Genomic DNA, 13,350 nt, shown 5'->3' on the forward strand with positions numbered 1-13,350 from the left:
GGAGGTGTTGGAGTTGTTAAAATACATTAGGACAGATAAGTTCCCGGGGCTTGACGGAATATTCCCCAGGCTGCTCCACGAGGCGAGAGAAGAGATTGCTGAGCCTCTGGCTAGGATCTTTATATCCTCGTTGTCCGTGGGAATGGTACCGGAGAATTGGAGGGAGGCGAATGTTGTCCCCTTGTTCAAAAAAGGTAGTAGGGATAGTCTGGGTAATTATAGACCAGTGAGCCTTACATCTGTGGTGGGAAAGCTGTTGGAAAAGATTCTTAGAGATAGGATCTATAGGCATTTAGAGAATCATGGTCTGATCAAGGACAGTCAGCATGACTTTGTGAAGGGCAGATCGTGTCTAACAAGCCTGATAGAGTTCTTTGAGGAGGTGACCAGGCATATAGATGAGGGTAGTGCAGTGGATGTGATCTATATGGATTTTAGTAAGGCATCTGACAAGGTTCCACATGGTAGGCTTATTCAGAAAGTCAGAAGGCATGGGATCCAGGGAAGTTTAGCCAGGTGGATTCAGAATTGGCTTCCCTGCAGAAGGCAGAGGGTGGTGGTGGAGTGAGTACATTCAGATTGGAGGATTGTGACTAGTGGTGTCCCACAAGGATCTGTTCTGGGACCTCTACTTTTCGTGATTTTTATTCACGACCTGGATGTGGGGGTAGAAGGGTGGGTTGGCAAGTTTGCAGACGACACAAAGGTTGGTGGTGTTGTAGATAGTGTAGAGGATTGTCAAAAATTGCAGAGAGACATTGATAGGATGCAGAAGTGGGCTGAGAAGTGGCAGATGGAGTTCAACCCGGAGAAGTGTGAGGTGGTACACTTTGGAAGGACAAACTCCAAGGCAGAGTACAAAGAAAATGGCAGAGTACAAAGAAAATGGCAGGATACTTGGTAGTGTGGAGGAGCAGAGGGATCTCGGGGTACATGTCCACAGATCCCTGAAAGTTGCCTCACAGGTGGATAGGGTAGTTAAGCAAGCTTATGGGGTGTTAGCTTTCATAAGTCGAGGGATAGAGTTTAAGAGTTGCGATGTAATGATACAGCTCTATAAAACTCTGGTTAGGCCACACTTGAAGTACTGTGTCCAGTTCTGGTCGCCTCACTATAGGAAGGATGTGGAAGCATTGGAAAGAGTACAGAGGAGATTTACCAGGATGCTGCCTGGTTTAGAAAGTATGCATTATGATCAGAGATTAAGGGAGCTAGGGCTTTACTCTTTGGAGAGAAGGAGGATGAGAGGAGACATGATAGAGATGTACAAGATAATAAGAGGAATAGATAGAGTGGATAGCCAGCGCCTCTTCCCCAGGGCACCACTGCTCAATACAAGAGGACATGGCTTTAAGGTAAGGGGTGGGAAGTTCAAGGGGGATACTAGAGGAAGGTTTTTTACTCAGAGAGTGGTTGGTGCGTGGAATGCACTGCCTGAGTCAGTGGTGGAGGCAGATACACTAGTGAAGTTTAAGAGACTACTAGACAGGTATATGGAGGAATTTAAGGTGGGGGGTTATATGGGAGGCAGGGTTTGAGGGTCGGCACAACATTGTGGGCCGAAGGGCCTGTACTGTACTGTTCTATGTTCTATGAAACGCATAAAATCCTAAAGGGATTGGACAGGCTAGATGCAGGAAGATTGTTCCCGATGTTGGGGAAGTCCAGAATGAGGGGTCACAGTTTGAGGATAAAGGGGAAGCCTTTTAGGACCGAGATTAGGAAAAACTCCTTCACACAGAGAGTAGTGAATCTGTGGAATTCTCTGCCACAGGAAACAGTTGAGGCCAGTTCAATGGCTATATTTAAGAGGGAGTTAGATATGGCCCTTGTGGCTAAAGGGATCAGGGGGTATGGAGAGAAGGCAGGTACAGGGTTCTGCGTTGGATGATCAGCCATGATCATACTGAATGGCAGTGCAGGATCGAAGGGCTGAATGGCCTACTCCTGCACCTATTTTCTATGTTTCTCTGGAATATAGGAAACTGAGGGATGACCTTAAAGAACTGTAAAATCATGAAGGGCATAGAGAAGCTGAATAGTTAGGGGAGTCCAAAACTACAGGGCATAGGTTTAAAATGAGAGGAGAAAGATTTAGAAGGGAGCTAAGAAGATATTTCTTCCACACAGAAGAAGTGGTAGATGAGGGGATGATTACAACATTTAAAAGGCATGTGAACAGATACAGAAAGATATTTCAAGAAACCTGTGTCCACCCAGGACTTCAAAAGATTTATATTTCATGTGAAGGGGAGGGAGTACAAGCTAGCAGGTAATAGGGAAGATGAGATAAAGTAACCGGCTCGGTGATGCGAGAGGCTGAAGGAGGAAGAATCCAACAGGAAAGGACAGTGAACCATAGAAAATAAGGGGGAAAAAAAAGAGGGGAACCAGAAGGAGGTTATGGGCAGTGAGGAGAAGGGATGAATGGGGAATGGGAAAAAGAGAAGAGGGAGGTGGGAGTAATTACAGGAAGTAAGAGAAATCAATATTCACACCATCAAGTTGGAGGCTACCAGTCTCAGCCTGAAATGTCAACTGTTTATTCCCCTCCTTAACCTGAGAGGATTCATTCCTGAGAGATGTTGAGCATGTAGTTGACGGTGCATGGGGATGGAGATGGAGAGGCAATGGATACACAGTGAATGGTAGAAACCCAAGAATTGTAAAAACAGATGAAGTCGCTGAAGGCAGCAGAAGTCGGTTACAGTAATCACACTTTATACATATCGTGCTGTTCCTTAGCACAGAATAGAAAATCCTGGAGGTCTTGCTAGAAATATACAGAAGACTGCAGACCTCAGTTAAGAGTTCGACATACAATACTAGCCACTAAAAACAAGAGGGTGGGATACCACTGGATAGTATACACAAAAAAGATTTACAAGGCTTTCAGAACTGGATCTAAGCTGGTAGTATCAAATCATAAAAAGCCTCAAAAGAGCCTACTGAACTCAGCAGAAAGGTTTAATACAGAGCAGATTAATGGGGAGAAAGAGATGAGAACTGTTTACACAGTTGTCTTGGACAGGTGGGGACTCGCTATCTGAAGGAGTAGCTATGCGCCTTTCAAAAAATGTGAATCACCTATGTCCATGAAATCAGTAGCCTATGCAAATTACAAATAAATCTGAATACTATACAGCCCTGATGGACTTCGTGTCCTCTGTGCTGAAAAAGTTGTGTGGACAGGCAGGAGTTTACTTTCAGGATGTAAAGTTTATTCTCACTAGGGACCTCATAGTATTGGCAGAGCATAAGGAGACACAAAAACAGCATTCATCAAGTTTGCAGGCATTTATTTACACCAACTGGATGACATTTGCATGTGGTGAATAATGCCAGTACTCTCTCGAGCAACACACACAAAATGTTGGAGGAAATCAGCACGCCAAGCAACATCTATGAAGGAAAATGAACGGTCAGTGTTTTAGGCCCAGACCCTTCATCAGGACTGGAAAAGAAGGGGGCAGAAGCCAGGAAGGTTTTTGCCCGAAATGTCCCCAAATAGTTCAATGCAAGAGAAAAACGCAAGCTAGAAATACATCCCTGCTTATGACATGAGATTCAATGGGAAAGGGGAGCACACGTTACAGAGAGCCACGGTCTGAGGAACACAACCCATTGGGGAGCTTGTACGTGGGCCACGTGTGCACAGCCCATCTCACTGGCCCTCTGCAGCCTGAGCAAGGTAGAGGTTTCAGATAACATAGCATATAAACCTGCCCCAATAATGCTTCACAGCCAACAGAACTAGGTCACAGGTTTCCCAGCCATGAAAGTAGTTAGTCAACAATAACATTTAAAATGCATGAAATCCGCAGATAATTAAAAGCTATCAAAATGGAAGCAAATAAAACCGTTAATAAAAATCATTTTTTAATTATAATTTTTTAAATTGGTAATCTGAGAAACAAATGAGCTTGCCTGCTTCTCTTTAGCCTCCTGAATTTTCGATCTGCAATTCTACTGAAATTAACAGCATCTTTGGTCCTGCAGCAGATCTCACTTGTAGTTGGATCAACCAAGCATTTCCCCAAGAATAAGACTTGCAGTAAACCTCAGAGTTCTGCATTTCAAATCATCTCTGAAATCTAGGACATATTTTGGTTTCAGCACTGACAACTCCTCTCAGAACTGCCAATGAAAGTTGGCATGACCTGGCCCAAAATGTGTTTGATTCTATATAACCTGGAAACAGTCAGCATCAGGCAGCAGCTGTTAAAAGAGGCACAGTTAATATTTCACAGCTATTTCCATACAAGAAAATCTTTCAGGTCCAAGACCATTCATTAGAACGGCATTAGAAAACAAGTTAGTTGCAGTAGTGGAGAAGGTAGCAAAGAATGAAATATTCCTGTCTTGCTGGGCCAGTCACAACTCTTTAATATTAGCAACATATTATACAGTCAAAGAAACATAATCTGCAACTCTGAACAGTATCATTTGTTGTCACCCTAGAAATGTTCTCTTTGTTCTACACATTGCAAGATCTGAAACTTGGAACATTTCTCCTTGCATGGATACTGAGTGACCTGCTGAGTATTGCCAGCATTATCTGTTCATTTTTTCCTGATTTTCACTTTTTTTTTTCATTTTAAGCATTTGCCATCTAGTGGCAGAAATACTCAAACTGTTAAGATGTTGATCTCAAGTCATAGAATAGTAATGTCAAAAAAGAACTGCCCGACATTCAGTGAACTGAGTGCATTACGTTTGTGAAAAGATGTATCAGCTGAACGAAAATGATTGTAGACTGAGCACTGCCTGAACGACCAGCACTTACTCAAGATGGTAGAAGCTATGATGATTCAAAGAAAGCAAAGTTCTTTCCATTTGAATGCTCTCTCCATTTGAAAGGTGGAATTGCATAGCAACCCCAGAGACACGCTGAAGTTAATACTGGGCATGGACTTGGAGTCACTTGATAAATTGTATAACAGCTAAAAGGTACCAAAACTTGTAAGTCCAGGGTATGTCAGATACCAGACTTGGTACACTAAGGAACACTGCCCAAGCAACTCAGATTCAATCCTGATCTCCAGGTTTGTGTGGAGTTTGCACGTTCTCTCTACGACCACGCGAGTTTCACTTGGAAGCTCTGGTTTGCTCCAACATACCAAGCTGTTTGGAAGGTTATTACCCTAGTGTAAGAGGAGTGGGAGAAACATCCATTGAGTTAACGGGCATGAGACAGGAACCCAAGTGAGGTATCAGGACTAACAGAATCTGTCTGATACCTGGCAGTGACTCAACAAACTAAATTGTCCCAGTCATAAGGAAATAAAACCTACGAAATATTATTTTTAAAAGGCAAGAGACATTAGAGCTGCTTCCATTTTTAAATGGAAATATATGGAATAGGTTAGATATAGAAGTTATTCATGTTATTAGAACATATTCATTTTCTTAGTTTTTTTTCTGTCTTACGTCATTAATAGCCAAGTAGAACTATTGAAGACCAATATTACCTGCAAGTCTCTACCACTACAACTATAAAGCAGCCAGATTTGCGGAGCTGCAAGTTGACTGGCTACACCATTCTGCTCTGGTAAAGTACATAACAGCCCCTTAGAACCTGTCTTTGCAGAAATAGCACGATCGGGAAGAGCCACTTACTCTCCAGTAATCAGCACTGCTGCATTATGTCAGCTTACCATTTTTCTTTATGGAAATAAATGGTCTAGTAAAGTCATTGTTGGTAATATTGCAATACTGCAGCTAACCATTTGGAGATATTGTGATTCCCTTCATAATTCGCCAAAATCAACAAAATGTAGCAACAGCTATCAATCCAAATGTAGAAACTAGTGTAATACAGATAAAAACAAAAGATCACATTCTTACATGTGAACATAGCCATTGCACAGAAAACTAACTTTTCAACTAAAGACTCTGGATTTCCAGATCGGCAGATTACTACACCTAACATTACACTCCAAACATTCATAACCGAATAAACAAATGTACTATTACTTCATGAAATTTAGCTAATCTCCTTTATTCTAGACTTTAACCTTTAATCCCTCTGCCACAGGGAAGAGTTACCCCTCGATCTGATAACTTCACAACTTTAATTTAAATATCTCTCCAAGACCTGCTCTGTTCAAGGAGATACCCCTAACTTCCACAGGAGAAAAAATCCCTCAGTTCCTAGAAATGGGCACAAGTATTTAAGTTGCGGCCAAAGGGCATCGCCTCAGCGTTTCTCAATCTTGGTGAGACAGATAAAGCACAGCTGGCTACGTGCTTCGCACAGCTGTATCGTGGAGGGCGGCCGCTCTCCCCTCCCTGTAGTCCAGTCACTGTACCTTCCTCATACTCCGCCGAGATACCAGTCCACGAGCCCCCCTCGTCTTCCTGGATGTCCAGGACCCTATCGATGGACTTCTGAGCCTGGGACAGCGCCTGTTTGGCGAAACTCGACAGATGCGAGGCGTTGAACCAACTCATGGTGTGGACCGCTCCTCGGCGCCCAGGCCCAGGCCCTCCGCAGCGGAAAGCCGGCCAGGCCCAGAGCTAACAGCTGACGGCCTGTATCCCTCTCACAGCCACGGCCGACCCTGCACCCTGTCAAGGTGACAGAGAGCCCGCCGCCCCGACACTGACTTGGGCTGTGAAAGGCAAAACTCCGACTATGTCTTCGGTCTCACTCGCAACTCTCCACGTAGCAGCAATGACGCGACTTCCAAGCATCCCTGCGCCACGGCTGTGCCCCGCACTCCCGTCAGGCACCACACCACTGCCCCGCTCTCCCGACAAGCACCGCAACCCGGCCCGGCTCTCCCGTCAGGCACCGTAACACCGCCCCGCTCTCCCAATCGGACGATGCCCCGCACTCCCGTCAGGCACCGCAACTCTGCCCTGCTCTCCTGACGCCCCAATCATCAGCTCGGTGAAAAATGCCTTTTGGTCTGCCGGCAACTTATTGATCTACCAGCACATCGAAATGTCCGTAGATTGCTGCAGACTGCCACATCCCAGGCTGCAGGGGGACGTCCAATTACAAACAAGATAAAATCTACAGATGCTGAAAATCAAAGAACACATACAAAGTGCTGGAGGAACTCAGTAGGCCTGGCTGCATTTGTGGAAAAGAGTCTCGACCCGAAACGTCGACTGTACTTTTTTCCGTAGATGCTGTGCCTGGCCTGCTGAGTTCCCCCAGCATTTTGTGTGTGTGTGTGTGTGTGTGTGGTGTGTGTTGCAGGAGTAGGTGCTGAGGGACGTACTGGAGCTTGGTGCAGCCATCGTAAGGGCTCATTAGTGAAGGGCCTGAAAGTGTAGATCCTGGACAGGGAACAGCCCCTCAGTTATTGTAGTCCTTTACCAACACGGGGTCCACATGGATAGCAGCAGTCCTAATGGTTTTAAGGAATGCAATAGAACACCACGTAATGTATGGAATAGGAATGCAAGAATGAAATACATTGCACTGTTTAATCTTGTGAATATTGTTTTATTATGAATAAAGTTTATTTTGATAGATTAAAAAATGTTCTCCCAACTGTTTCCAACATATTAACATCCTTCCTTAACTCCACGGAGTTAACCACAGAAGTGGTTCAACAATGCCCTCCCAATAAAACTAAAACATAACATTCCTATTCAAATGCCCCAGCAATAGCAGAAACATAATTATCATATTTCATAATGACTTGCCTTGACTCCACCACATCTCAGAATACTGTTCTTTTTCTCGATAAAGTTGAATATTTCCCACATTATACTCCAATTGCCAGATCTATGCTTACTGACTTAACATATCTAACAGACAAAATAGATACCTTTACCGCCTTTTTCTAGCTGTTGTTGTGACATCAGCAAATTCAGCAACAACTCTGGTGCCTTCATTCAAGTCATTGAAAGAAATTAAGACCACAGTACACCTTTTATTGCAGCACAATACTCCTCTTGTCATCCAGAAGAAAGCCCATTTCTGCCTGCCTCACGTTTTGTGTTAGGCCTTGATAAAGTCCCAAACCATCGATGAGGCCCTAGGAAAGAGATTCATTCCACATTGGAAGAATACAACAATAACTCAGCAAACTGATCCTTGAGCAGGATGGATGGTCACATGAGGAGAGATTGGGTCGATTAAATTTATATTAACCAGAGCTTGGAAAAATGAGAAGGGAACTGTAGACTTGCGGTAAGATGAAATGTAATTAGTGATTTCCCTGTTACAAAAGCTATAAAATGGCTGAATATATGGACAAGATGGCTGACTCAAGTTTTGTTTTAGGCCCTCATTGTACAGGTAGGCCTGGCCAAAGCGATTTATGGAAATCATATGGTACTTTCCAGTAGATTACGTATTAGACCTTGCCTTATAAGGAGTTGCCATTCACTTGTAGGGGAGATAGGAGAGACTCTAAACTTTAGAGTCTCCTTTATCTCCCCAACCTTTTGTGCACCGTGGACCGGTTTAATATTGACAATATTCTTGCGGACCAGCCGACCGGGGGTGGAGGGGGGGTGTTCAAGTTCAACAGTGCATGACAGGGAATGAGGAAAGGTGCAGCTAACTCATATGGTTTCATATCGCCAAATCGTATCGTTTTCACGCGGCCCGGTAGCACATGCTTTGCAGTGGTTGGGGGCCACTACTCTAAAGTATAATAGTAAGGTAGTTTCAAGGGATTGCTGGAGTTTCTGCATGGGCTAGATCGTTACTGGTGCTTGGCATCCGAGATGTCTCCTTGAAGTGTTCAGCTCACCAGTGGCTAAAGACTGAATGATTAAGAATATATATAATTGTAATGAAAAATATTTTTAAATTCATTACTGATTCAGCAAAGGGGATTTGTGTATGTATTTGCAAACAAAGGAGTTGTTGTAAATGCTTTATTAGAGTTACACATGGCATGGAATACAGAAAGAGGAACAAATGGTTAGTGAAGTTGCAGTAAAAAAAAAGGGCAAACAAATACTTATCATCCACTAAATGAGATGATTTGCAAATTCCTGGAAGGAACCACAAATCAAAAAGGTTTCATGCCTCTCCTTCTTCCCTTCCCCTCCCAATCTTCTCCAATTCGTAGCACCAGTACCTAGCTAAGAAAAGAATACTCCCTGCAAAAAGGAAGTCCCTTTTTATACCCGTCAAGGACATTTCAAATCCCTTCAAAACTTTTTTCCTGCTTATCTTTCCCCCTATTTCCCACCGTTTAGCACTTGCATCTGCAAAAAGCTCTCACTTTCCCTGGACAAACACATGTACGGTTTTATCTACACTCAAGGATTAGACTCGCACTCCTTTAATTTTATCAAAACAATCCCACTCCAGACAAACACCATTTTGTCCAACAGACTTCCATTTTATTTTAGCTTATATCAAGGAGGAATCACATTTAACTCCTTCCTTACACCAAACAGCACTGCTTATTGCTGATATATATTCCCGTGAATTGCATTGAACCTGGAGCATGATCTATTTGTGGATCAAATAAAGAAACCCGAGTTTTATTCTTTTAGTTGAATTAGACTAGGTTCATAGCTGTAGTTAGAAGTTGAATGAAGAGTTAAGCAAAATTACATGCGTTACAATTTCCTTTGTTTTTTAGTTAAGCGTTAAATAAAGTTAATCAAACAATTTGTGAAGCTGTATCTTTCACTGCCAACTCAGTCGCTCGAGAGGAACCAAAGGAAACCCGGGCTCCGTCTTGAGACAACATTGAAATGTGCAAAACTTTGCCAGGCAAGGAGATTGATTCTGTTGGCTGTGATTTGACAACCATTGGTTGACATCTACTGATAAAGAATGATGTCTAAGACTGAGGTGAGGAAGAATTTCTTCCCTCAGAGGTATAGAACCTGTTGAAATGTCAATCTCAAAAGGCTAAGGGGGGGCCAAAAATGGATATACTTAAGTAGAAGACGGATAGATTTCTGGAAACAAGGCATTCCAGGGTGCAGGAGGAAACATGAATATTATATTGAAACAGAAGATCATATTGATTGGAAAATCATACTCAAGGGGCAAAAGAGCCAACTCATGGCCCTGTTTGGGAAGAATTCTGGGACACGATGCAGAGCTTCATCACAAACAACTGCACGGGGTAAGTCTCCGGGGACATGGTTACAACATAAGGGGCTGATTATTTAAAACTGAGGTGTGTTGAGCTTCTTCTCCCAAAGGACAATGAACTCTGGCATTTGTTGTCCCAAAGGGTGGTGGAGGCTAGATTATTAAAAATATTTCAGGTGGAGATGGATAAATAGGTGAAAGATCAAGGAGTTGAGGGCTATTAATTCAAGATTCAAAATTGTTTGATATCATTTCCAGTACACAAGTATAAAGGAGAACGAAATAATTGTCACTCTGGGTTCAGTGCAGCACAAACGACACATTAAGGTCAGGGACACTCAATAATAATAGTAAAACACAATAAATATAAACACGTAAGTTAGCTTATTTACATAGATTGATTGCATGCCCAAAAAGTGATGCCAGGCACAGGACTGACAGAAAATGATAAACTAGAGGTGGCTGGGGGTGTGGAAGTGTGAGATAATGAATGGAGGTGTTGATCAGCCTTACTGCTTGGGTAAAGTCAGTGCTTTTGAATCTGGTGGTCCTGCCCATACCCTCCCGGCCCCCCCCCGATGGGAGTGGTACAGACAGACCATGAGCACGGTGGGTGGGGTCCTTTATGATGTCATTGGCCCTTTTCCGGCATCTTTCTGTATGTATGTATTGATGGGCAAGCTGAAGTGATGATGGCACTAAACGGCGACTCCTTTGCCTGCATCTTCGGAAACAGCTCTATTTCTATCTTTGATATCTCTTTCTTTTCCTTTTCAAAGTTCTTTTGAGGACCCTGGCCTGGAGTTGCACTCTGAATTTGGTTCTTTGCAGGAATGGGACCCGCTCTCGGGGCCTCACGACCGGCCAATTTTTCATATTCCTAGGACGTGGCCGGGAAGACTTGTGCACCTTCAGTGTTCCGGATTTTCGTGGCTCTGGAGGTGGGCTGATTCAAGGCTGGTGCCCCAGACTGAGATGTCGCGGGAGAACACAGAACATCGGCAGCAGCGGGATAGCTGCAGTGGGCTGTGTGTTCAGAGACCTGAGCTCTCTTGGTGCAGAGCTCGGAAAGAGCTCACACCAGACTTTTAACATCATAAATCAGCGAGTCGTTTGTTATGTCTCCCCTCTCGCTGTGAAATGGGGACACCCCTTTTTCCCTTAATAGGGAGAGAGAGAGCCTGTGGTATGTCGAATACTGGGTGAATGAGTTGACTTTAGGGTGCTCAAGTCTGTGTCTTTAATGACACTTTGCTGCACGCTTGAGTGCTTGGTGGGGGGTGCTGATTGTTTTTGCTGGTGGGGAGGGGGATCGTTACTTTGCTGCTGATTATGCGTGGGAGGGGGAGCTGGGGGGAGCTTTGGGGTTTTAACATTTAACCTTCATTCGTTCTTTGGGACGTTCATCTATTTTCATGGATGTTTGTGAAGAAAAAGAATTTCAGGATGTATATTGTATACATTCCTCTGACATTAAATGTACCTTTTGATCCTATTGATGGTGTCTAGGCTGGGGGCAGTGGTGAGTTGGACAGTTTTGACTACCCTTTGTAGAGCATTCCTGTCGGCCATGTGCAGTTTCCATACCGAGCAGCGATGCAGCTTGTCAGGATGCTCTCTGCTGTGCATCACCAGAGGGACTAGAGTATAGATGTACATAGGCCAGCTCTCCTCAGAGATTAGAGGCATTGGTGAGCTTTCCTCATTGTGTATAATGCATTCTGGGACCATGAGAGGTTGTGCAAGATGTGCACACCCAGGAGTTTGAAACTGCTGGCTATTTTCCCCGACGTAAAGGGAGGTGTGAGTGGTGCGAGTTCTCCTGAAGCCGACAACCATCTTGCTTGTCCTGTTGACATTGAGGAAGAGGTTATTTGCCTGGCACCAAGCCTCGAGCTCTTTCACCTCCTCTCTGTAGGTTGTTGTGGACTAACACAGGAGCTGAGAGCAGCATAAATCAGCCATGCTCACACTGAATGGCATCGGGCAGGCCCGAGAGGCCTGGCGGCTGACTCCTGCTCCTATCCTTGTTGTGTTCTGTGCAGTACCGGGGTTCACAGAGAGACAAACAACACTGTTCACTGTATTGATACTGAAAAAGCAGTGAAGGTTTCTCTCTCTCTCTCTCTCTCTCTCTGATGTCTATTATGACATCATAATGATGTCTCAATCTCCATCATTGAGGACTCTCATCACTACCATCGGGGAGGAGGTAAAGGCACCTGAAGACACACTCTCAACATTTCAGGAACAGCTTTTCCCCTCCGGCATCAGATTTCTGAATAGTCCATGATCCCACAATGTCATTAATTATATTGCTCTCTTTTTGCACTATAACGTATATTTATTTATTTTATCTTACTGTAATAGTTATGTTTTATATATTGCACTATACTGCTGCTGCAAATCAACAAATTTCATGACATATACCGGTGAGAATAAACCTGATTCCGATTCTGACTAAATTCAGTGGTGGTTCAGATCACGGTGTGGTGGACACCTGTGAGCTCAAACAAATATAGCCCAAGATCTCAGCTTATTTATTGAGGGACACATGAAAGCTGGGTGCAGTCACTGCTTGAGCCCTATGGAGAAGGGACACATTTTGAAGTGAAATCATGAAGATTAACTTCAGTGTATTTTAGCCGATAACATGTTAATACCAATAATCTGTCCTGTATTGCAAACATTCTTTTTTTATATTTTGAGTTAAGTACTTTCTGAAAAACTCACACCATAGGTCATTAATGTATCATTTTAATGTTTCCCATATGTGAATTTTGTGAAGATAAAAAAACACAAATCGAAGTTGAATGATGTGTTTATAAAAAGTATTCATCGCTGATATTTTAATCACAAGCACGAGAAAATCTCCAGATGCTGGAAATCCAAGCAACACACACAAAATGCTGGCGGTCTCAGCCACAAACGTTGACTGTTTGCTTTTTCCATAGAACCTGCCTGGCCCGCTGAGTTCCTCCAGCATTTTGTGTGTGTTGCTATGACATTTTAATGCTGGACTGAAACCCAAAGCAACTTGAAATCAGAATGGAAGGACGAACACCAGTAAATAAATCAACATTTATGGTGGCAGGAAAGTAAGCCTCCCACCGACCACGCAGCCTTATACCTCGATAAGGCAAACGCGCAACGTAGAGATGCTCCCTTAAAGCAACTCCCGTTAGTGACGTAAAACATAGGATTAGTATATCGTATCCCATAATCCATCACTTTAAATTTTGTTTTAATATCTTTGTCGGTTTAGAAGGTTTGTATATTAGTAACAAAGAAAATAATACGCCAAGTATTATTATATATAA

At 43.4% G+C, this 13,350-nt stretch overlaps 1 protein-coding gene across 2 annotated transcripts in view; it reads right to left on the bottom strand.

Annotated features, from left to right (window-relative positions):
* The window catches only part of tmf1 (TATA element modulatory factor 1), a 41,805-nt gene extending 35,082 nt beyond the window's left edge, over positions 1-6,723 (bottom strand). For both annotated transcript variants that reach the window (XM_072280537.1, XM_072280538.1), the window contains exon 1: positions 6,312-6,723. In XM_072280537.1, the coding sequence (XP_072136638.1) occupies positions 6,312-6,453 (142 nt within the window). In that variant the 5' untranslated portion in view covers positions 6,454-6,723. The remainder of the gene's footprint in view (positions 1-6,311) is intronic.
* Positions 6,724-13,350: the final 6,627 nt, after the last annotated feature.

This window comes from Mobula birostris, chromosome 16 (genome assembly GCF_030028105.1).
Source record: "Mobula birostris isolate sMobBir1 chromosome 16, sMobBir1.hap1, whole genome shotgun sequence".
Taxonomy (NCBI): Eukaryota; Metazoa; Chordata; class Chondrichthyes; order Myliobatiformes; family Myliobatidae; genus Mobula; species Mobula birostris.